The sequence below is a fragment of the Myxine glutinosa genome, chromosome 4, assembly GCF_964187855.1.
Source record: "Myxine glutinosa chromosome 4, kmMyxGlut1.1, whole genome shotgun sequence".
Taxonomy (NCBI): Eukaryota; Metazoa; Chordata; class Myxini; order Myxiniformes; family Myxinidae; genus Myxine; species Myxine glutinosa.
This window is the reverse complement of record NC_136264.1, coordinates 132956080-132982602: the sequence shown is the minus strand read 5'-3', so window position 1 is coordinate 132982602 and position 26523 is coordinate 132956080. Positions and strand designations below refer to the sequence as shown.

General features: G+C 48.8%; 1 protein-coding gene across 6 annotated transcripts in view; it reads right to left on the bottom strand.

Annotated features, from left to right (window-relative positions):
* Window positions 1–25765, bottom strand: part of LOC137425246 (serine/threonine-protein kinase Chk2) — a 34903-nt gene extending 9138 nt beyond the window's left edge. The window contains exons 1-7 of one of the 6 annotated variants that reach the window (XM_078776442.1): window positions 25668–25720; window positions 25485–25522; window positions 20804–20869; window positions 7036–7145; window positions 6781–6913; window positions 4726–4880; window positions 4484–4537 (exon numbers count right to left, since the gene is read on the bottom strand). In XM_078776442.1, the coding sequence (XP_078632568.1) occupies window positions 4484–4537; window positions 4726–4880; window positions 6781–6913; window positions 7036–7145; window positions 20804–20861 (510 nt within the window). In that variant the 5' untranslated portion in view covers window positions 20862–20869; window positions 25485–25522; window positions 25668–25720. Of the gene's footprint in view, window positions 1–4483; window positions 4538–4725; window positions 4881–6780; window positions 6914–7035; window positions 7146–20803; window positions 20870–25277 lie in introns of all 6 variants that reach the window. The other 5 variants (XM_068113471.2, XM_068113472.2, XM_078776441.1 and 2 more) reach the window with 5 other exon arrangements.
* Window positions 25766–26523: the final 758 nt, after the last annotated feature.

Here is a 26523-nt window from a genome sequence, read left to right as displayed (position 1 = left end):
AGTACATCACGGGCTGTGAAGGCTGTGATCAAGTTTCATCCAAATCGTGTGTAGTTTCAGAGAAGTAGCAAATACATATTTGGGGGAGGAGAGGGATGAGTTAAACCCCACGCAGACCCCTTGAGACCCTGATTTTTTTTGAATGCCGTGAACAAACTTTAGTATATCGTGGTTAATAATGGTCGTTGGTTAATAATGGTCGTAGGAAGAAGTTGTTTCTTGGGTTTGTTGATCTGGAGAAAGCATTCGATAGGGTTCCACACAAAGTATTGACATGGGCAATGAGGAAGTTAGGAGTGGAGGAATGGTTGATCAGAGTAGTGATGGCAATGTACAAAAGAGCGCGCACAGCTGTAAGGACGAAGGACGGGAACAGTGGTGAGTTTGAGGTGAAGGTGGGAGTGCATCAGGGGTCAGTACTAAGTCCGCTACTATTTGTAGCTGTGATGGAGGTGCTGGCTCAGAACGTAAATGATGGTTTACCGTGGGAGTTGTTGTATGCAGATGATCTGGTGTTGATTGCGGAAAGTATGGATGGACTGAAGGAAAAGATGAACAAGTGGAAGGAATGTATGAAGACAAAAGGTCTGAAGGTGAATATCGGAAAGACGAAGGTGATGGCAAGTGGTAAAGCATGTGGTGAGGTGGAAAGAACTGGGAAGTGGCCCTGTACTGTTTGCAGGAAGGGTGTCGGAGTGAACTCCATTCAATGTACAATGTGCGCTGAGTGGGTTCATCAAAAATGTAGTGGTCTGAGAGGGTCATTAACCAGTGTGGCAGCTACATTCAAATGTAAGGTGTGCACAGAGGGAGCTGCAGATGGAGGAAATGTTGAGTTGGATCTTGGAGACGGCGTGAAGCTGGAAGGTGTGAAAACATTTTGCTACCTCGGAGACATGCTGAGTGGAGAAGGTGGATCAGACTCGGCAACGGTTGCTCGAGTGAGATGTGCATGGAAGAGGTTTCGGGAACTGAGTGGAGTGCTGATGAGGAGGGGAGTGTCGTTGAAGCTGAAGGGAAAGGTGTATGCTGCATGTGTGAGAAGTGTTATGATTTATGGGAGCGAGACATGGGTAATGAACGTAGAGCAGCAACGAAGGTTGGAAAGGGTGGAAATGCGAATGGTTCGATGGATGTGCGGAGTATCGTTGAGAGAGAGGAAGACAAATGATGAATTGCGAAATATGATGGGAATCGAGCCTGTGATTGATGCTGTGAAGAGGAACAGGTTGAGATGGTTTGGTCATGTGTTGAGGAAGGATGAAAGTGACTGGTTGAGAAGAGTGATGGAAATGAATGTAGAAGGAAGTAGAGGACGGGGAAGACCGAGAAAGACTTGGCTAAAGATGGTGGAAGAAGAAATGCGGGCAAGGGGGTTAACAAGGAGAGATGCAGAAAATAGGGCAAGATGGAGAAGATCGTCATGGGGACCGCAAGGCTAACCCCCGCTCTAGCAGGGAAAATGGCCTTTAAATGCATGTTGTTGTTGTTGTTGTTGGTTAATAATGGTCGTGGTCTAGTTTCATTGAAATTGTGCATGTAATTTCAGAAAGGAAGGCAAATACTTATTCTGGAGGGGGTCAAACCTGGACCCACTTTGACCCCCTGGTAGAACTTTCAATACAGTCTGGCATCCTGCCTTACTCTCCAAACTCTCTGCCTATGGAATCCAAGACCAATTCGACTCTTGAATTACTGAATTCCTCGACTCTCGTAACCAATGCGTGGCTCTCAAAAGAAGCCTTTCTTCTTCTCTCCACGTCAATGCTGGAGTACCCCCAAAGCATTGTTCTAGGCCCCATCCTATTCCTAATCTTCATCAATGATCTCAGTGACTCTGGAAAATCCCCTTTATCTCTTGCAGATGACTCCACTCTCTGCCGTGACATTCCTCATCCTTTTGTCAACAGGCAGCAACCTCTTCCCTCTCCTCAGACCTTGACACAATCACATACTGCTCAAACACTTGCAACACGTCTTTCAATCCTGAGAAATCACACTCTCACACACACTCTCACACACACTCTCACACACACTCTCACACACACTCTCACACACACTCTCACACACTCTCTCTCTCTCTCACTCTCACACTCTCTCTCTCTCTCTCACTCTCTCTCTCTCTCTCTCTCACTCTCACTCTCACTCTCTCTCTCTCTCTCTCTCTCTCTCTCTCTCTCTCTCTCTCTCTCTCAAAGGACCATTCTGCATGCCATCCCTTCTACTTTCTCAACTATCCTTCTCAAAGAGATTTGAGTCATTCAAACTCACGGGTCTCACTTTCCGCCATAATCTCTCTTGAGCAAGCCACATTTCAAAGTTGGCCTGCAAAGCCGGACACCAACTGGACATCCAAAGTCGTGCAAAGTCCTTCCTTGGCACACCTGAGCTCCAATCCACATACAAGGCTTTCATCTGCAGCTTGATGGAGTCCTGCTGTCCCCTCTGGGCTGGCTCCCCTGCCTCACATCTTGCTCAGCTTGACGTCATGGAAACCAAAGCTTTCAATATCAATGGAATCTCTCGCGATGAAGCTGAGTCTGTGGGCCCATCACTTCACCATCGCTGACAGGTTGGTGGTCTCTGTCTTCTTCCACCTATTTTCTGGTCTTGCACCCTCTGCCCTCTCAGGGCTCTGTCCGCCTCCCCAAGTATCTGCAGGGCACACGCAGTCCACCTGCAACACTCTCCAAGTGAAACTGCCTAAATCCAGAACCACTGCTCACCTCCATTCATTTATTCCTCTTTTCCCACCTGTGGAACCACCTTCCGCACTATTCAAACTCATTCTTCCCTCCGGATCTTCAAGATAGCTGTTCACCACCATGTAAGGTAACCTAAGTGTGATCACCACTCTTCACCACGACCCCCAACCAAAGCCATGATCTTTTCTGCACCCGTTAAACCACTCCATCCATCCAAAAAATTACTGTATAGGGTATATCCATCTTATCCACCCCTTGAACTCTCCCCTACCCTCATTACCTGCATCCCTTGTTTGTCTGTCCCAGTCTACCTTCGTCCTCCACCCTGCTATTGGCGTTTCCCCTTTCTCCTGCTGTTCCCTTTGTTATGTTGTGTCCTGATCAGTTTGGTGTCCTCACTCTTCCACGAGCCTAGACCTTGTACAAAACTAGAATGGCACTCTTCGATGTCACGACGTCGACCAATATGCCTCCGTCCACATTATTACATCATTATACATACTTGTAAAAAGTTTTATTTAAATCCCCTCAGTTGTTCTCAAGTATCACATTTTTACCTGACCTGACCTCTGAGCTTTGATATTTGAAGCCATAATCGAATCAGTTCGTCTTTGCATCACATTATGTACTTATACCAAGTTAGGTCAACATCCCATCACTAGTTCACAAGTTAGCGCAGCAACAGTATTTATACCTAACATTACCTCTGACCTTTGACCTCTTGACCCCAAAATCGTATCAGTTAATCTTTACATCATAGTATATACTTGACCTAATTTTGATTGAAACCCCTCTGGCCATTATTAAGCTATCACAGCAACGAAAACTTATCACGGACGTACGGATGCACAGACAACAGAATGGACAACCTGAAAACATAATGCCTCCGGCGACTTAGTTGATGGAGGCATAAAAATAAAAAATAAAATAAAACATATGTAGCATAGTTATTTCATTATTAAGTGCTTCGGATAAACGTAGAAGTAATTGAATGTGACATCAGATGGCACTAATTTGTATAGTTATAAACGTCAAACCCACCCATTGTGTGTGTCTAAAAATCCTCATCCATGCAAGCCCATGTTTAATGTTTTTATCCTCTGTTTTCTATCTTAAATGTTCTTTTTAGTGTCAGGCTAAGCCTTCAGCCCTTAGTTTAGGTGGGAAAAGCCACCTTCACTATACCAGTCAGGTCGCAACAACAGCAGTCAAGGTGAGAGGTTATGGAAGGGTTGCCCCGCCCCCAGACCACACCTGTCGACCAATGGTGAGCGAGATGGAAGGGGTGGAGGGGTGCATCATATCACTGATGACGTACGAGAGGAAGGTAATAAAAGGGTGCAGCATCGAGATGGAGTGTGCAGAAGCTGGAACCGATTGTCACGAGAGGGTGTGCAAATCTACAGAGCTTCTAAGCAATGCCACACCTCCACCTGGCCAGCCACACCTTCACCCTAAAGTTCTGCATCATATGCAGACACATCTGGGTTTGCTTGCTCACTCTCGACCAGCATTGCTGGGTTTGGCAAGACTCTCATGATTTACCCATGTCTCTCTCCTGTCTTGCAAGTCTGAATGACTATTTGCAGATATAATTAAGGTGCCTGCCCATCGTTGGCTCATCGGCACATACATTGAGTAGTGGGTAAGGGGATTGTTGCATCATTATTTGCCATTACTTCCTTCGGTCTCCTCCCGCATTTAGGTTCAGAGGATCACATCCATGTCCAGGTGGGTGGGTAAAATCGGTGTTAATGGTGAATCACATGTTTACTCACATGGCAGACAGACTTTAGGATTTCCACCTCCCTTTCCACGAGAATTCTGGGGTTCTGCACACATGGACAAATTAAGGTTGGCAAACAAAGGCAGGAGTTAATGATGCGTGTGCACGCACACGCACGCGTACACACACACACACACACACACACACACACACACACACACACACACACACACACACACACACACACACACACACACACACACACACACACACACACACACACACACACACTACCATAGCCTTTGGTATGGACTTGAGTGCAACAGGAGTCAGCGATTCAGGGCCATACACGAGATGCACTTCAGCGCAAATCCCGCATCCCAGACGTCGTATCGGGGTGAAACCCGGTGGCAAGCAAGTTGATTTTGAGAAAATACGAACCACAAATACTGAACAGACAAGGGACAAAAAATAAGGCAAAAAAAGCATTACGTAGACGGAGATAAAAGCATAAGAAGATGCAACAGTTTTTACCTTTTGTCCTGTTCCCATTGAACACTATTCATGACGCTGTGACCTCAGGTTCAAAACCCATACTCTATGCTGATCTGTCCATCGTCTACTGATGTCCTTGCAATTCATGTACAAGTGCATTTATGTCTCCACATGTCCTTGTCGCAAACATGATACTTGTACAAGGAACAGAGGTAAAAAGATAAACTAGAACGCCACTCAGTAGAGCGCGTACTCCCGCCGTGGGTGGCCGCTGCTTAGCCCCATCTTCCAATGGTAAAAAAATCCTTCAAAAACTTCCTGGATCGGGAATAATATCCTGAGCTTCACCAAAAACTAATCAATTCTTCCTTATCCCAATAGTCAGGTTCACTATGTTTTTTCGTTCAAAATCATGGTAGATTAGCAAACCTATACATTTTTGGAAACGTTATTACATGGAAAATCTGAAAATCAATGTTTACATTTGCCAATTCCGACCAATTCGATTAGACCAATTCGACCAATCGACCAATTCCATTCGACCAATTCGACCAATCGACCAATTCGACCAATCGACCTATTCATTTCGACCAATTCGACCAATCGCTTCGATCGACCATTCGACCAATTCGACCAATTCGATCGATTCGATTCGATTCGATTCATCGAATTCGATTCGATCGACCATTCGACCAATTCGATTTGCCAATCAATTTGACCGACCTTTGCTTGTGTGGAACGGACTGTGAAAACGATGCGGACTATATTGTCGGATACGACACACAGGACAGTGATGACGAACTCTAAATGGCATATTCTGTAATCGTGTATGTTTGATGCCATTGACTGCCTGTGTATATTTTGTCATTGACTGTCTGTGTAGATGTGAAGTTATACTGACTGCATGTGTATATATGATTTTGCTGACTGCCTGTGTATGTTTGGTGATATGAATTATTGTGACACATTTTGATGTTATTAACTGCCTGTACAAAATGATAACATGTATTTGATTATGCAACTTATCGCGAATATAAAGACAGTATTTTGCAATTCAAAACCTTTGATTCGTGTCTTACCATTCCCCATAGCACTAATTTGATACTTTCATTGGATTCCTTGTCCCTGAAAATATAGGTTTAGTATAGTATTTTAAAACGTTTTTCGGGTAATTAGAGGCAGAAATAGAACAAAATATGTATTTTACAGTGGCCATTTTGAAAATCCAAAATGGCCGCCATACAGGTATCTCTCCAAATGTAAACATTGATTTTTAGTTTCCTTATGCTATAACCTTTCCAAAAATGTATAGGTTTGCTAATCTACCATGATTTTGAACGAAATATAATTTATTGACATAGTGAACCTGACTACAAGGGCAATCATCCCACCAACTTTCATCCAAATCCGTTCAGAACTTTTCCAGATATCTTGTTCACAAACACACGAGAACACACACACACACACACACACACACACACACACACACACACACACACACACACACACACACACACACACACACACACACACACACACACACACACACACACACACACACACACACACACACACACACACACACACACACACACACACACACACACACACACACACACACACAATCGAATGCATTACTCCCTGGCGGGAGTAAATATTCCCTGGATAGGCTCGTGCTCTGTGCATTATTGGGAATACACATGTTGGGAATCCTCAAATACATCTACAGGTAATTTGTCTGACATGTCACAATTCTGTTGGCTTAAAGTAATTCACGAAGAGGTTCTTCCATGATCATGAGTGAAATGTAAAGAAGCACAAAATACTGGATATTCTTCACTGCATCACACATACATAAGGGTGTCTGGTTACATAATGCCAACGTTGAGTTGTCTACGATCAGTTTGGGCTGCCCATGGACCAAGCGTTGTCCGTTGAGCCACGTTCCATTGAAGCTGCGGTCCTCGATGAAGGCTACACCCGAGACCTTCGGGCATGGGAGAACAAAAATGGGGAGACCAATGAGTCGAGGAAAACCACATCAACGATACCTTGCAGGGGAGATAAACAGGCAGGTTGGAGTCCCAGCATAAGTACCCCATGTCATACCAGAAAGATGCGACAGTGCTTCTTACTGATCTCATTGAAGGACAAGTCGCGAGGCATGGTCACCTGGCAGGAAGACGACCGACCCACCCATACCTCTGAATCGAAACAGTCTGCAAAGTCAATCACAGTACAAGGTCCAATATACGCGAATACAGCACGATAATACTAGACGGATAAACATCAGGCAAGGACATATTTTTCATTCCCTCAACCAGTTGGCTCATTCCTCATTAAGGAAATTACTTACTCGGGATTAATGCTTTACATCTCAAGATATTCCCTCACAGGTAAGAAAAATTAGTTTATTTGTAACACCATAATCTGGATCCAGATTTCCAGAAGCAGGGAATCTCGAATCCGGAAGCAGGGTGCCTCCAGAGAGAGCGGAAGGAGGGTGCCGAGAGAGAGAAAGAGAAAGAGAAAGACAAAGAGAAAGAGAAAGACAAAGAGAGCGGAAGCAGGGTGACACTAGACAGCGGAAGCAGGGTGACACTAGAGAGCGGAAGCAGGGTGACACTAGACAGCGGAAGCAAAGCGACACTAGACAGCGGAAGCAGGTTGACACTAGACAGCGGAAGCAGGGTGACACTAGACAGCGGAAGCAGGGTGACACTAGACAGCGGAAGCAGGGTGACACTAGACAGCGGAAGCAAAGCGACACTAGACAGCGGAAGCAGGGTGACACTAGACAGCGGAAGCAAAGCGACACTACACAGCGGAAGCAAAGCGACACTACACAGCGAAAGCAAAGCGACACTAGACAGCGGAAGCAAAGTGACACTAGACAGCGGAAGCAAAGTGACACGAGACAGCGGAAGCAAAGTGACACTAGACAGCCGAAGCAGGGTGACGCGAGACAGCGGAAACAGGGTGACGCAAGACAGCGGAAACAGGGTGACGCAAGACAGCGGAAACAGGATGACGCAAGACAGCGGAAGCAGGGTGACACTAGACAGCGGAAGCAGGGTGACACTAGACAGCGGAAGCAAAGCGACACTAGACAGCGGAAGCAGGGTGACACTAGACAGCGGAAGCAGGGTGACACTAGACAGCGGAAGCAGGGTGACACTAGACAGCGGAAGCAAAGCGACACTAGACAGCGGAAGCAAAGCGACACTAGACAGCGGAAGCAAAGCGACACTACACAGCGAAAGCAAAGCGACACTAGACAGCGGATGCAAAGTGACACTAGACAGCGGAAGCAAAGTGACACGAGACAGCGGAAGCAAAGTGACGCTAGACAGCCGAAGCAGGGTGACGCGAGACAGCGGAAACAGGGTGACGCAAGACAGCGGAAACAGGGTGACGCAAGACAGCGGAAACAGGATGACGCAAGACAGCGGAAGCAGGGTGACACTAGACAGCGGAAGCAGGGTGACACTAGACAGCGGAAGCAAAGCGACACTAGACAGCGGAAGCAGGGTGACACTAGACAGCGGAAGCAGGGTGACACTAGACAGCGGAAGCAAAGCGACACGAGACAGCGGAAGCAAAGCGACACTAGACAGCGGAAGCAAAGCGACACTACACAGCGAAAGCAAAGCGACACTAGACAGTGGATGCAAAGTGACACTAGACAGCGGAAGCAAAGTGACACTAGACAGCTGAAGCAGGGTGACGCGAGACAGCGGAAGCAGGGTGACACTAGACAGTGGAAGCAAAGCGACACTAGACAGCGGATGCAAAGTGACACGAGACAGCGGAAGCAAAGTGACACTAGACAGCCGAAGCAGGGTGACGCGAGACAGCGGAAGCAGGGTGACACTAGACAGCGGAAGCAAAGCGACACTAGACAGCGGAAGCAAAGTGACACGAGACAGCGGAAGCAAAGTGACACTAGACAGCCGAAGCAGGGTGACGCGAGACAGCGGAAGCAGGGTGACACTAGACAGCGGAAGCAAAGCGACACTAGACAGCGGAAGCAAAGTGACACTAGACAGCGGAAGCAGGGTGACACTAGACAGCGGAAGCAAAGCGACACTAGACAGCGGATGCAAAGTGACACTAGACAGCGGAAGCAAAGTGACACGAGACAGCCGAAGCAGGGTGACGCGAGACAGCGGAAACAGGGTGACGCAAGACAGCGGAAACAGGATGACGCAAGACAGCGGAAACAGGGTGACGCAAGACAGCGGAAACAGGGTGACGCAAGACAGCGGAAACAGGGTGACGCAAGACAGCGGAAACAGGGTGACGCAAGACAGCGGAAACAGGATGACGCAAGACAGCGGAAACAGGGTGACGCAAGACAGCGGAAACAGGGTGATGCAAGACAGCGGAAACAGGGTGATGCAAGACAGCGGAAACAGGATGACGCAAGACAGCGGAAACAGGATGACGCAAGACAGCGGAAACAGGGTGACGCAAGACAGCGGAAACAGGGTGACGCAAGACAGCGGAAACAGGATGACGCAAGACAGCGGAAACAGGATGACGCAAGACAGCGGAAACAGGGTGACGCAAGACAGCGGAAACAGGGTGACGCAAGACAGCGGAAACAGGGTGACGCAAGACAGCGGAAACAGGGTGACGCAAGACAGCGGAAACAGGGTGACGCAAGACAGCGGAAACAGGGTGACGCAAGACAGCGGAAACAGGGTGACGCAAGACAGCGGAAACAGGGTGACGCAAGACAGCGGAAACAGGGTGACGCAAGACAGCGGAAACAGGATGACGCAAGACAGCGGAAACAGGATGACGCAAGACAGCGGAAACAGGGTGACGCAAGACAGCGGAAACAGGGTGACGCAAGACAGCGGAAACAGGATGACGCAAGACAGCGGAAACAGGATGACGCAAGACAGCGGAAACAGGGTGACGCAAGACAGCAGAAACAGGGTGACGCAAGACAGCGGAAACAGGGTGACGCAAGACAGTGGAAACAGGGTGACACTAGACAGTAGTCAGGTTCACTATGTTTTTTCTTTCAAAATCATGGTAGATTAACAAACCTATACATTTTTGGAAACGTTATTACATGGAAAATCTGAAAATCAATGTTTACATTTACCAATTCCGACCAATTCGATTCGACCAATTCGACCAATCGACCAATTCCATTCGACCAATCGACCAATTCGACCAATCGACCTATTCATTTCGACCAATTCGACCATTCGACCAATCGCTTCGATCGACCATTCGACCAATTCGACCAATTCGATTCGATTCGATTCATCGAATTCGATTCGATAGACCATTCGACCAATTCGATTTGCCAATCAATTTGACCGACCTTTGCTTGTGTGGAACGGACTGTGAAAACGATGCGGACTATATTGTCGGACACGACACACAGCACAGTGATGACGAACTCTAAATGGCATATTCTGTAATCGTGTATGTTTGATGCCATTGACTGCCTGTGTAGATGTGAAGTTATACTGACTGCATGTGTATATATGATTTTGCTGACTGCCTGTGTGTTTGGTGATATGAATTATTGTGACACATTTTGATGTTATTAACTGCCTGTACAAAATGATAACATGTATTTGATTATGCAACTTATCGCGAATATAAAGACAGAATTTTGCAATTCAAAACCTTTGATTCGTGTCTTACCATTCCCCATAGCACTAATTTGATACTTTCATTGGATTCCTTGTCCCTGAAAATATAGGTTTAGTATATTTTAAAAAGTTTTTAGGGTAATTAGAGGCAGAAATAGAACAAAATATGTATTTTACAGTGGCCATTTTGAAAATCTAAAATGGCCGCCATACAGGTATCTCTCCAAATGTAAACATTGATTTTTAGTTTCCTTATGCTATAACCTTTCCAAAAATGTATATGTTTGCTAATCTACCATGATTTTGAACGAAATATAATTTATTGACATAGTGAACCTGACTACAGCGGAAACAGGGTGACACTAGACAGCGGAAACAGGGTGACACTAGACAGCAGAAACAGGGTGACACTAGACAGCAGAAACAGGGTGACACTACACAGCGGAAACAGGGTGACACGACAGCGGAAACAGGGTGACTCTAGACAGCGGAAACGGTGACACTACACAGCGGAAACAGGGTGACACTACACAGCGGAAAAAAGGTGACACTACACAGCGGAAACAGGGTGACACTAGACAGCGGAAACAGGGTGACACTAGACAGCGGAAACAGGGTGACACTAGACAGCGGAAACAGGGTGACACTAGACAGCGGAAACAGGGTGACAAGACAGCGGAAACAGGGTGACACTAGACAGCGGAAGCAAAGCGACACTAGACAGCGGAAGCAGGTTGACACTAGACAGCGGAAGCAGGGTGACACTAGACAGCGGAAGCAGGGTGACACTAGACAGCGGAAGCAGGGTGACACTAGACAGCGGAAGCAAAGCGACACTAGACAGCGGAAGCAGGGTGACACTAGACAGCGGAAGCAAAGCGACACTAGACAGCGGAAGCAAAGCGACACTACACAGCGAAAGCAAAGCGACACTAGACAGCGGAAGCAAAGTGACACGAGACAGCGGAAGCAAAGTGACACGAGACAGCGGAAGCAAAGTGACACTAGACAGCCGAAGCAGGGTGACGCGAGACAGCGGAAACAGGGTGACGCAAGACAGCGGAAACAGGGTGACGCAAGACAGCGGAAACAGGATGACGCAAGACAGCGGAAGCAGGGTGACACTAGACAGCGGAAGCAGGGTGACACTAGACAGCGGAAGCAAAGCGACACTAGACAGCGGAAGCAGGGTGACACTAGACAGCGGAAGCAGGGTGACACTAGACAGCGGAAGCAGGGTGACACTAGACAGCGGAAGCAAAGCGACACTAGACAGCGGAAGCAAAGCGACACGAGACAGCGGAAGCAAAGCGACACTACACAGCGAAAGCAAAGCGACACTAGACAGCGGATGCAAAGTGACACTAGACAGCGGAAGCAAAGTGACACGAGACAGCGGAAGCAAAGTGACGCTAGACAGCCGAAGCAGGGTGACGCGAGACAGCGGAAACAGGGTGACGCAAGACAGCGGAAACAGGGTGACGCAAGACAGCGGAAACAGGATGACGCAAGACAGCGGAAGCAGGGTGACACTAGACAGCGGAAGCAGGGTGACACTAGACAGCGGAAGCAAAGCGACACTAGACAGCGGAAGCAGGGTGACACTAGACAGCGGAAGCAAAGCGACACTAGACAGCGGAAGCAAAGCGACACTAGACAGCGGAAGCAAAGCGACACTACACAGCGAAAGCAAAGCGACACTAGACAGCGGATGCAAAGTGACACTAGACAGCGGAAGCAAAGTGACACTAGACAGCTGAAGCAGGGTGACGCGAGACAGCGGAAGCAGGGTGACACTAGACAGCGGAAGCAAAGCGACACTAGACAGCGGATGCAAAGTGACACGAGACAGCGGAAGCAAAGTGACACTAGACAGCCGAAGCAGGGTGACGCGAGACAGCGGAAGCAGGGTGACACTAGACAGCGGAAGCAAAGCGACACTAGACAGCGGAAGCAAAGTGACACGAGACAGCGGAAGCAAAGTGACACTAGACAGCCGAAGCAGGGTGACGCGAGACAGCGGAAGCAGGGTGACACTAGACAGCGGAAGCAGGGTGACACTAGACAGCGGAAGCAAAGCGACAGTAGACAGCGGAAGCAAAGTGACACTAGACAGCGGAAGCAGGGTGACACTAGACAGCGGAAGCAGGGTGACACTAGACAGCGGAAGCAAAGTGACACGAGACAGCGGAAGCAAAGTGACACTAGACAGCCGAAGCAGGGTGACGCGAGACAGCGGAAACAGGGTGACGCAAGACAGCGGAAACAGGATGACGCAAGACAGCGGAAACAGGGTGACGCAAGACAGCGGAAACAGGGTGACGCAAGACAGCGGAAACAGGATGACGCAAGACAGCGGAAACAGGGTGACGCAAGACAGCGGAAACAGGGTGATGCAAGACAGCGGAAACAGGATGACGCAAGACAGCGGAAACAGGATGACGCAAGACAGCGGAAACAGGGTGACGCAAGACAGCGGAAACAGGGTGACGCAAGACAGCGGAAACAGGGTGACGCAAGACAGCGGAAACAGGGTGACGCAAGACAGTGGAAACAGGATGATGCAAGACAGCGGAAACAGGATGACGCAAGACAGCGGAAACAGGGTGACGCAAGACAGCGGAAACAGGGTGACGCAAGACAGCGGAAACGGTGACGCAAGACAGCGGAAACAGGGTGACGCAAGACAGCGGAAACAGGGTGACGCAAGACAGCGGAAACAGGGTGACGCAAGACAGCGGAAACAGGGTGACGCAAGACAGCGGAAACAGGGTGACGCAAGACAGCGGAAACAGGGTGACACTAGACAGCGGAAACAGGGTGACACTAGACAGCGGAAGCAGGGTGACACTAGACAGCGGAAGCAGGGTGACACTAGACAGCGGAAGCAAAGCGACACTAGACAGCGGAAGCAAAGCGACACTAGACAGCAGAAGCAAAGCGACACTACACAGCGAAAGCAAAGCGACACTAGACAGCGGATGCAAAGTGACACTAGACAGCGGAAGCAAAGTGACACGAGACAGCGGAAGCAAAGTGACGCTAGACAGCCGAAGCAGGGTGACGCGAGACAGCGGAAACAGGGTGACGCAAGACAGCGGAAACAGGGTGACGCAAGACAGCGGAAACAGGATGACGCAAGACAGCGGAAGCAGGGTGACACTAGACAGCGGAAGCAGGGTGACACTAGACAGCGGAAGCAAAGCGACACTAGACAGCGGAAGCAGGGTGACACTAGACAGCGGAAGCAGGGTGACACTAGACAGCGGAAGCAAAGCGACACTAGACAGCGGAAGCAAAGCGACACTAGACAGCGGAAGCAAAGCGACACTAGACAGCGGAAGCAAAGCGACACTACACAGCGAAAGCAAAGCGACACTAGACAGCGGATGCAAAGTGACACGAGACAGCGGAAGCAAAGTGACACTAGACAGCTGAAGCAGGGTGACGCGAGACAGCGGAAGCAGGGTGACACTAGACAGCGGAAGCAAAGCGACACTAGACAGCGGATGCAAAGTGACACGAGACAGCGGAAGCAAAGTGACACTAGACAGCCGAAGCAGGGTGACGCGAGACAGCGGAAGCAGGGTGACACTAGACAGCGGAAGCAAAGCGACACTAGACAGCGGAAGCAAAGTGACACGAGACAGCGGAAGCAAAGTGACACTAGACAGCCGAAGCAGGGTGACACTAGACAGCGGAAGCAAAGCGACACTAGACAGCGGAAGCAAAGTGACACTAGACAGCGGAAGCAGGGTGACACTAGACAGCGGAAGCAAAGTGACACTAGACAGCCGAAGCAGGGTGACGCGAGACAGCGGAAACAGGGTGACGTAAGACAGCGGAAACAGGGTGACGCAAGACAGCGGAAACAGGATGACGCAAGACAGCGGAAACAGGGTGACGCAAGACAGCGGAAACAGGGTGATGCAAGACAGCGGAAACAGGATGACGCAAGACAGCGGAAACAGGATGACGCAAGACAGCGGAAACAGGGTGACGCAAGACAGCGGAAACAGGGTGACGCAAGACAGCGGAAACAGGATGACGCAAGACAGCGGAAACAGGATGACGCAAGACAGCGGAAACAGGGTGACGCAAGACAGCGGAAACAGGGTGACGCAAGACAGCGGAAACAGGGTGATGCAAGACAGCGGAAACAGGGTGACGCAAGACAGCGGAAACAGGGTGACGCAAGACAGCGGAAACAGGGTGACGCAAGACAGCGGAAACAGGGTGACGCAAGACAGCGGAAACAGGGTGACGCAAGACAGCGGAAACAGGGTGACGCAAGACAGCGGAAACAGGATGACGCAAGACAGCGGAAACAGGGTGACGCAAGACAGCGGAAACAGGGTGACGCAAGACAGCGGAAACAGGATGACGCAAGACAGCGGAAACAGGATGACGCAAGACAGCGGAAACAGGATGACGCAAGACAGCAGAAACAGGGTGACGCAAGACAGCGGAAACAGGGTGACGCAAGACAGCGGAAACAGGGTGACGCAAGACAGCGGAAACAGGGTGACGCAAGACAGTGGAAACAGGGTGACACTAGACAGTAGTCAGGTTCACTATGTTTTTTCTTTCAAAATCATGGTAGATTAACAAACCTATACATTTTTGGAAACGTTATTACATGGAAAATCTGAAAATCAATGTTTACATTTACCAATTCCGACCAATTCGATTCGACCAATTCGACCAATCGACCAATTCCATTCGACCAATCGACCAATCGACCTATTCATTTCGACCAATTCGACCATTCGACCAATCGCTTCGATCGACCATTCGACCAATTCGACCAATTCGATTCGATTCGATTCATCGAATTCGATTCGATAGACCATTCGACCAATTCGATTTGCCAATCAATTTGACCGACCTTTGCTTGTGTGGAACGGACAGTGAAAACGATGCGGACTATATTGTCGGACACGACACACAGCACAGTGATGACGAACTCTAAATGGCATATTCTGTAATCGTGTATGTTTGATGCCATTGACTGCCTGTGTAGATGTGAAGTTATACTGACTGCATGTGTATATATGATTTTGCTGACTGCCTGTGTGTTTGGTGATATGAATTATTGTGACACATTTTGATGTTATTAACTGCCTGTACAAAATGATAACATGTATTTGATTATGCAACTTATCGCGAATATAAAAACAGAATTTTGCAATTCAAAACCTTTGATTCGTGTCTTACCATTCCCCATAGCACTAATTTGATACTTTCATTGGATTCCTTGTCCCTGAAAATATAGGTTTAGTATATTTTAAAAAGTTTTTAGGGTAATTAGAGGCAGAAATAGAACAAAATATGTATTTTACAGTGGCCATTTTGAAAATCCAAAATGGCCGCCATACAGGTATCTCTCCAAATGTAAACATTGATTTTTAGTTTCCTTATGCTATAACCTTTCCAAAAATGTATATGTTTGCTAATCTACCATGATTTTGAACGAAATATAATTTATTGACATAGTGAACCTGACTACAGCGGAAACAGGGTGACACTAGACAGCGGAAACAGGGTGACACTAGACAGCAGAAACAGGGTGACACTACACAGCGGAAACAGGGTGACACGACAGCGGAAACAGGGTGACTCTAGACAGCGGAAACGGTGACACTACACAGCGGAAACGGTGACACTACACAGCGGAAACAGGGTGACACTACACAGCGGAAAAAAGGTGACACTACACAGCGGAAACAGGGTGACACTAGACAGCGGAAACAGGGTGACACTCGACAGCGGAAACAGGGTGACACTAGACAGCGGAAACAGGGTGACACTAGACAGCGGAAACAGGGTGACACTAGACAGCGGAAACAGGGTGACAAGACAGCGGAAACAGGGTGACACTAGACAGCGGAAGCAAAGCGACACTAGACAGCGGAAGCAGGTTGACACTAGACAGCGGAAGCAGGGTGACACTAGACAGCGGAAGCAGGGTGACACTAGACAGCGGAAGCAGGGTGACACTAGACAGCGGAAGCAAAGCGACACTAGACAGCGGAAGCAGGGTGACACTAGACAGCGGAAGCAAAGCGACACTAGACAGCGGAAGCAAAGCGACACTACACAGCGAAAGCAAAGCGACACTAGACAGCGGAAGCAAAGTGACACGAGACAGCGGAAGCAAAGTGACACTAGACAGCCGAAGCAGGGTGACGCGAGACAGCGGAAACAGGGTGACGCAAGACAGCGGAAACAGGGTGACGCAAGACAGCGGAAACAGGATGACGCAAGACAGCGGAAGCAGGGTGACACTAGACAGCGGAAGCAAAGCGACACTAGACAGCGGAAGCAAAGCGACACTAGACAGCGGAAGCAAAGCGACACTACACAGCGAAAGCAAAGCGACACTAGACAGCGGATGCAAAGTGACACAGCGGAAACAGGATGACGCAAGACAGCGGAAGCAGGGTGACACTAGACAGCGGAAGCAAAGCGACACTAGACAGCGGAAGCAGGGTGACACTAGACAGCGGAAGCAGGGTGACACTAGACAGCGGAAGCAAAGCGACACTAGACAGCGGAAGCAAAGCGACACTAGACAGCGGAAGCAAAGCGACACTACACAGCGAAAGCAAAGCGACACTAGACAGCGGATGCAAAGTGACACTAGACAGCGGAAGCAAAGTGACACTAGACAGCTGAAGCAGGGTGACGCGAGACAGCGGAAGCAGGGTGACACTAGACAGCGGAAGCAAAGCGACACTAGACAGCGGATGCAAAGTGACACGAGACAGTGGAAGCAAAGTGACACTAGACAGCCGAAGCAGGGTGACGCGAGACAGCGGAAGCAGGGTGACACTAGACAGCGGAAGCAAAGCGACACGAGACAGCGGAAGCAAAGTGACACGAGACAGCGGAAGCAAAGTGACACTAGACAGCCGAAGCAGGGTGACGCGAGACAGCGGAAGCAGGGTGACACTAGACAGCGGAAGCAGGGTGACACTAGACAGCGGAAGCAAAGCGACACTAGACAGCGGAAGCAAAGTGACACTAGACAGCGGAAGCAGGGTGACACTAGACAGCGGAAGCAGGGTGACACTAGACAGCGGAAGCAAAGCGACACTAGACAGCGGATGCAAAGTGACACTAGACAGCGGAAGCAAAGTGACACGAGACAGCGGAAGCAAAGTGACACTAGACAGCCGAAGCAGGGTGACGCGAGACAGCGGAAACAGGGTGACGCAAGACAGCGGAAACAGGATGACGCAAGACAGCGGAAACAGGGTGACGCAAGACAGCGGAAACAGGGTGACGCAAGACAGCGGAAACAGGATGACGCAAGACAGCGGAAACAGGGTGACGCAAGACAGCGGAAACAGGGTGATGCAAGACAGCGGAAACAGGATGACGCAAGACAGCGGAAACAGGATGACGCAAGACAGCGGAAACAGGGTGACGCAATACAGCGGAAACAGGGTGACGCAAGACAGCGGAAACAGGATGACGCAAGACAGCGGAAACAGGGTGACGCAAGACAGCGGAAACAGGGTGACGCAAGACAGCGGAAACAGGATGACGCAAGACAGCGGAAACAGGATGACGCAAGACAGCGGAAACAGGATGACGCAAGACAGCGGAAACAGGGTGACGCAAGACAGCAGAAACAGGGTGACGCAAGACAGCGGAAACAGGGTGACGCAAGACAGTGGAAACAGGGTGACACTAGACAGTAGTCAGGTTCACTATGTTTTTTCTTTCAAAATCATGGTAGATTAACAAACCTATACATTTTTGGAAACGTTATTACATGGAAAATCTGAAAATCAATGTTTACATTTACCAATTCCGACCAATTCGATTCGACCAATTCGACCAATCGACCAATTCCATTCGACCAATCGACCAATTCGACCAATCGACCTATTCATTTCGACCAATTCGACCAATCGCTTCGATCGACCATTCGACCAATTCGACCAATTCGATTCGATTCGATTCATCGAATTCGATTCGATAGACCATTCGACCAATTCGATTTGCCAATCAATTTGACCGACCTTTGCTTGTGTGGAACGGACTGTGAAAACGATGCGGACTATATTGTCGGACACGACACACAGCACAGTGATGACGAACTCTAAATGGCATATTCTGTAATCGTGTATGTTTGATGCCATTGACTGCCTGTGTAGATGTGAAGTTATACTGACTGCATGTGTATATATGATTTTGCTGACTGCCTGTGTGTTTGGTGATATGAATTATTGTGACACATTTTGATGTTATTAACTGCCTGTACAAAATGATAACATGTATTTGATTATGCAACTTATCGCGAATATAAAGACAGAATTTTGCAATTCAAAACCTTTGATTCGTGTCTTACCATTCCCCATAGCACTAATTTGATACTTTCATTGGATTCCTTGTCCCTGAAAATATAGGTTTAGTATATTTTTAAAAGTTTTTAGGGTAATTAGAGGCAGAAATAGAACAAAATATGTATTTTACAGTGGCCATTTTGAAAATCCAAAATGGCCGCCATACAGGTATCTCTCCAAATGTAAACATTGATTTTTAGTTTCCTTATGCTATAACCTTTCCAAAAATGTATATGTTTGCTAATCTACCATGATTTTGAACGAAATATAATTTATTGACATAGTGAACCTGACTACAGCGGAAACAGGGTGACACTAGACAGCGGAAACAGGGTGACACTAGACAGCAGAAACAGGGTGACACTACACAGCGGAAACAGGGTGACACGACAGCGGAAACAGGGTGACTCGAGACAGCGGAAACGGTGACACTACACAGCGGAAACAGGGTGACACTACACAGCGGAAAAAAGGTGACACTACACAGCGGAAACAGGGTGACACTAGACAGCGGAAACAGGGTGACACTAGACAGCGGAAACAGGGTGACACTAGACAGCGGAAACAGGGTGACACTAGACAGCGGAAACAGGGCGACACGAGACAGCGGAAACAGGGCGACACGAGACAGCGGAAACAGGGCGACACGAGACAGCGGAAACAGGGCGACACGAGACAGCGGAAACAGGGCGACACGAGACAGCGGAAACAGGGCGACACTAGACAGCGGAAACAGGGCGACACTAGACAGCGGAAACAGGGTGACACTACACAGCGGAAACAGGGTGACACGACAGCGGAAACAGGGTGACACGACACAGCGGAAACAGGGTGACACGACACAGCGGAAACAGGGTGACACGACACAGCGGAAACAGGGTGACACGACACAGCGGAAACAGGGTGACACGACACAGCGGAAACAGGGTGACACGACACAGCGGAAACAGGGTGACACGACACAGCGGAAACAGGGTGACACGACACAGCGGAAACAGGGTGACACGACACAGCGGAAACAGGGTGACACTAGACAGCGGAAACAGGGTGACACGAGACAGCGGAAACAGGGCGACACGAGACAGCGGAAACAGGGCGACACGAGACAGCGGAAACAGGGCGACACTAGACAGCGGAAACAGGGCGACACTAGACAGCGGAAACAGGGTGACACTACACAGCGGAAACAGGGTGACACGACAGCGGAAACAGGGTGACACGACACAGCGGAAACAGGGTGACACGACACAGCGGAAACAGGGTGACACGACACAGCGGAAACAGGGTGACACAAGACAGCGGAAACAGGGTGACACGACACAGCGGAAACAGAGTGACACTACACAGCGGAAACAGGGTGACACTACACAGCAGAAACAGGGTGACACTAGACAGCGGAAACAGGGTGACACTAGACAGCGGAAACAGGGTGACACTACACAGCGGAAACAGGGTGACACTACACAGCGGAAACAGGGTGACACTACACAGCGGAAACAGGGTGACACGAGACAGCGGAAACAGGGTGACACTAGACAGCGGAAACAGGGTGACACTAGACAGCGGAAACAGGGTGACACTAGACAGCATAAGCAGGGTGACGCGAGACAGCCAAAGCAGGGTGAAGCGAGACAACCAAAGCAGGGTGAAGCGAGACAGCCAAAACAGGGTGAGACGAGACAGCGGACGTATGGTGACACTAGACAGAGAAAGCAGGGTGATGGGAGAGTGGAGGGTAACAAGAGATCGGAAAGAAAGAAAATATTTGGAAGGAGGGGAGTCAGGAGAGACAAGGAAAGGGGTTTGGATGGACCATATGGATACACATAAAATACCATGTTGGAGTGCGGAGTAATTACATCACAAAATTACATCCCAAAACGCAAAATCTCCACCCACCGAAAGTTTTATCATGTGCATGCAGATATATCAAACATCCCCATGGCTTGTCATCCATCGTTTATCCTGCCAATGACAATGACAACAAATAACTCCATAAATATATATATATATATATATATATATATATGCAATGGTATACTATACAAAGTAACTTAAGAACCAGGAGGAGGCCATTTGGGCCATCATGCATATATTACATCAACACAACATTTATCCAATTTATCAGTACTAGGGCATGCCCGTACTATATCTATATCTAAAATTATATCCCCCCCCTCTATTTACATGAAATGGTTTGGTCCAAAGCGAACGGCTTGCGAGTACGGTGACAATCCCCCCCCCCTCTATTTACATGAAATGGTTTGGTCCAAAGCGAACGGCTTGCGGAGTTTGGTAAAGAAATCGCCATAGCGTGCACAAACGCGCAGGAAAGCGAAAGAATCGCAAATTAGTTTTAATTAGTTTTAAAACATAGTTTAACGCCAACATAGTTTGCCAACGTGAAATAAATGAATACGCTCTCAAATGTGCCGTCCGAGGCAGAGTCTGTTCGCCACGTTCGGCACACGTGATAACTCGCTGCTCTCTGATTGGTTGAATCGTTTTTTGGACATAGCTCGGTAACTACTTGTCCGATTAATATGAAACCTTGAAAAGGCACATCCTCGGGTCCCCAGCAATATACCTGGCAAGTTTAAAGTATATCGGACCCGTGGTTGTCGAGAAACAGCGGTCACAGACAAACATACATACATACATACATACATACATACATACATACACACAGAGATTACTGGAATTATAGATAGATATTGACTGTTGGGATGGGAGGAATGAAGAGAACAGTGGGGCAATCATAGGGACATCACCAAAGTGACTAAATGTGTATGTAATCTGCAGCTCATATTAGCTGTAATGGGGACTATGAAAGGTAGTAAGACAGGAAGGGGTCTTTCACTCATGGTAAATGAATGGAATCACCTCCCTGTGAAGGCAGTGACAGCAGAAACAGTAGAGGTTTAAATTTGAATTAGATAGGTACCCCACATTGGGAATAGGGGGTACATGGACGTTGGCACCCATACGCACAAATGCACACAATAGGTGATCTTTAAGTTGCAACTAGGATGCCAATCTATCAACTTTATGTTGCCATAACATTGCCTAGTGCTCACTAAACGGTACTGGTGCGAAACCTGTTCTCGTCCTACAGACTCAACCCCGTCTCATCGACACAAAAGTCTCATAGAAAAGACCAAACGAAGAGGCTGCTAAATTTGGACCAAGGACACGCTCGCCGTACCTAGGAGGGTGCTGGGATTAAACGTGAGTGATTTATCATCGTCAGCACAAAGACCACACAAGTTTTAACAGAAAAGCGCTTTTATTTAAGAAAACACAATGAAAGAAAAAGGAATCTGCATTCAAATAATATGAGGAATCCCAACCAGCACAAAAGAACGCACTTATTCTCAAACCACGGGTCAAACACTCCGACTTATTCCAATTAACACGGGGTGGATGGACGAAACACAAGACAGGAAGGAGAGAGCGAGAGAGGGAGAGAAAGAATGAGAAGGTGAAAATGAAGCAGGTGCAGGAAATCCCCTGTATAAATGCTGTCATTGGAAGTACCAGTGTGCTTCCTATTCCTTCAACTGGTGAGTTGGTGGGGTCTGGTCAGTCTTGCTGGTGGGTGGGCCTCATAGTTCGCTTAAAATGGCAACCTTCCACAGATCTGCCAATCACAAGACTCGAACTTCTGCTGATCGTCTTTTATTGATAGCGTTTCACGCCTCACAAACCTCTCGATGCAGGCGAGCCAATGAATGGTCTTCAGCAACGACCAGTCCAATTGGCCTGGGCCTAAACCAGATATTGTTTATTCAAGAGTGGACTTAAAGTACACCTTCAAGTGAAATTAGATAATGGGAGACAGATACATTTTCTCTCCAGACACAATATCTGATGATGATAATTGAGGAATTGCAATACATCTAACTGTACACGTAATTCTACGAACTATCTAGCTGTCATTAATCCCCTTTGGGGTCAATAACGCAACAGTACTCCTGCCTTCTCAACAAAACCATCAACTACACCATTCTCTCTGATGAAGACTGAGCCAAGCACTCAAGCAGCAATCAATATCTTCCCATCCACATCCATCAATGCCATTGATTGAACCTGCCCGATAATCACAACATCGTTCTCCTTCTGAATATATATTCCATCCAACCAACTCAATTGACTGGGAACCAATCCTTGCTTCCACACCACCTTCAATGCCTTCCAGAAATAAAGCCTGAGGTCTCCACAACTCAAACACCTTGACATGATACAGTACTCCACTAGGTCTCAGTGCTGACATCACCCAAGCCTTCATGAAAACTGCCTCAAACGTAGACATCTTTGGCTCAGCCAAATCAAATGCAACTCGAGGCTGCAGCAGTCTCACCAAATCTTCTCCATCCTCCACCAGATCATCACTCTGCAGAAACTTCAAAGATTATCTATCTATAATTCCAGTAATCTCTGTATGTCTGTGACCGCTGTTTCTCGACAACCACGGGTCCGATATACTTTAAACTTGCCAGGTATATTGCTGGGGACCCGAGGATGTGCCTTTTCAAGGTTTCATATTAATCGGACAAGTAGTTACCGAGCTATGTCCAAAAAACGATTCAACCAATCAGAGAGCAGCGAGCTATCACGTGTGCCGAACGTGGCGAACAGACTCTGCCTCGGACGGCACATTTGAGAGCGTATTCATTTATTTCACGTTGGCAAACTATGTTGCCGTTAAACTATGTTTTAAAACTAATTAAAACTAATTTGCGATTCTTTCGCTTTCCTGCGCGTTTGTGCACGCTATGGCGATTTCTTTACCAAACTCCGCAAGCCGTTCGCTTTGGACCAAACCATTTCATGTAAATAGAGGGGGGGGATTGTCACCGTACTCGCAAGCCGTTCGCTTTGGACCAAACCATTTCATGTAAATAGAGGGGGGGGGGATTGTCACCGTACTCGCAAGCCGTTCGCTTTGGACCAAACCATTTCATGTAAATAGAGGGGGGGGATATAATTTTAGATATATATATAGTACGGGCATGCCCTAGTAAATATAATTCCTACTCACCATTCATTAGGTAGATTGAAGAATAGTTGGGAAAAAAAAGTGCACTAGTAAAAATTCGGCTTCAAGGTCATAGTAAATTATAAAAACTTGTCCACCCAGGAATCATGATATGAAACAAATGGCGAACGGTATTGAGAAGCCAAAGAGGGGGGAAAGCACCCAGAAAGAAGAACGATGATTGGTGGGTAAATCCAGGAAAACCAGCAGTCACGCAACTATTGGAAGGGTCAGACTAAACACAGCATGGGGATGCCTGGATGCACGCCCAGAGACACCCGGAAGTGTGCCCGGAGACGCCCGTAGGCATGCCCAGAGAGGCTCCAGGAGACGCCTGTAGGCGTGCCCAGAGACACCTGGAAGTGTGCCCAGAGGCATCCCAAAGACATACCCAGAGATGTGCCCCCGAAAACGCCCATAGGTGTGCACAGGGATGCCCATAGGTGTCCCCAGAAACGTGCCCAGAGATGCCGAAAGTGTGCCCAGAGACGCCCGGAGAGGTCCGGAAGCATGCCCGGAGACTCACCCAGAGATGCCGGTCTAGGCGTGCCCAGATGCCCGGAAGCGGGCCTAGAGATGCCCGGAAGCGGGCCCAGAGATGCCGGAAGTGTGCCCAGAAACGCCGAAAGTGTGCCCAGAGACGCCCGGAAGCGTGCCCGGAGAGGTCCGGAAGCATGCCCGGAGACTCACCCAGAGATGCCGGTCTAGGCGTGCCCAGATGCCCGGAAGCGGGCCTAGAGATGCTCGGAAGCGGGCCCAGAGATGCCGGAAGTGTGCCCAGAAACGCCGGAAGTGTGCTCGGAGATGCCCGGAAGCGTGCCCGGAGACGCCCACAAGCGTGCCCGGAGACGTCCGGAAGCGTGCCCAGAGACACCCGGAAGCGTGCCCAGAGACACCCGGAAGCGTGCCCAGAGACGCCCGGAAGCGTGCCCAGAGACGCCCGGAAGTGTGCCGAGACGCCCGGAAGTGTGCCCGGAGACATCCGAAAGCGTTCCTGGAGATGCTCGGAAGTGTGCCCGGAGACGCGCCCTGGCGGTGTTTAGTATGACCGCTATTGGAATAGTGTAGCAGGTGGCAAGAGCCAAGAGACACCACATCCCCTCGCATTTGTGAACGCACTATGTGACCTTCCAAATCCTATTTCGACACCTTCAGTACACCGATCTTCCCGGATCCAACACATCGTTCACAAATCGAAACGGATTGTAGTTGTACAGACAAAGATGTACGGGGTCAAATGATATTAATAACATCACAAGAGTATTAAAGCAATGCAATTTAACTGCATCTACATCAAGTTAATCCAAGTTAACATCCACATCCATGACAACTCACAAAGCAGCACCGGCGTTGGATCGTGTCACGACACCTGCACACACCAGTCTATTCTTTTAGATCTACCGTGGGCCTTTAACATCCGCACCGCGGATACAGGCAGGACAGCCGGCTTAACGTTCCCATCCGAAGGACGGCGTGCTTGCATCTTATCCCAGAGTAGGTTTCGGTGAATTTGAATCCCATCGCGGATCGAACCTCACTTACCGTGCCGGATCTCCCACCGCGTTTACCTCTTCCGGAACCTTCACTTTCTCCAAACAAAAGTTGTAAAAATTGTTTCGTAAGTTTTTAAAAAGAGCACAATTTTGTTTTAAACATAAAAGGACGCTCATCAAAAAGAGGGGTATTTGAAAATATTGATAATGAAACTATATACTTAGCACCTACAAATGCACCGAAACAACGATCGTCTGTATGGCCGAATAGATACTCTATTCAATAATTAACCAACGTGCTTCGCACAAGCGAATACGCACTTCCGTTCTGGGTGGAGCGTGGATGACGCGTTTCCGGCAAAACTAAACGAACGACAATGACGTTTCCTGTCGGTCATTTATCAGACCGTTTGAAGCGCCGTGTGGGATCTTTTGAGCAACCAAATATATTTCACCTTTAAACTGTAATAAAATATCAGAAGAGCCATTCAATAGTGATTCGGTTCACTTTTTAGCAACGCTGCAATGCAATGCATGTCTTTATGTATCTGCAAAATCTATATGATAAACTAGGACTAGTAGGAGATACTCGGCGTTGCCGGGTAACGCGGGGTCGCTTGGCTGAGGCTATTATAAAGAAGGGGAGCGGAGAGGATAGGGAGGAAGGGAGGAGGAGGGGAGAGGAGAGAGGGAGAAGAGGAGACTGAGGGGAGGAGGAGGGGAGAGGGAGGGGAGGAGGAGGGGAGAGGGAGGGGAGGAGGAGGGGAGAGGGAGGGGAGGAGGAGGGGAGAGGGAGGGGAGGAGGAGGGGAGAGGGAGGGGAGGAGGAGGGGAGAGGGAGGGGAGGAGGAGGGGAGAGGGAGGGGAGAGGGAGGGGAGAGGGAGGGGAGAGGGAGGGGAGAGGGAGGGGAGAGGGAGGGGAGAGGGAGGGGAGGAGGAGGGGAGAGGGAGGGGAGGAGGAGGGGAGAGGGAGGGGAGGAGGAGGGGAGAGGGAGGGGAGGAGGAGGGGAGAGGGAGGGGAGGAGGAGGGGAGAGGGAGGGGAGGAGGAGGGGAGAGGGAGGGGAGGAGGAGGGGAGAGGGAGGGGAGG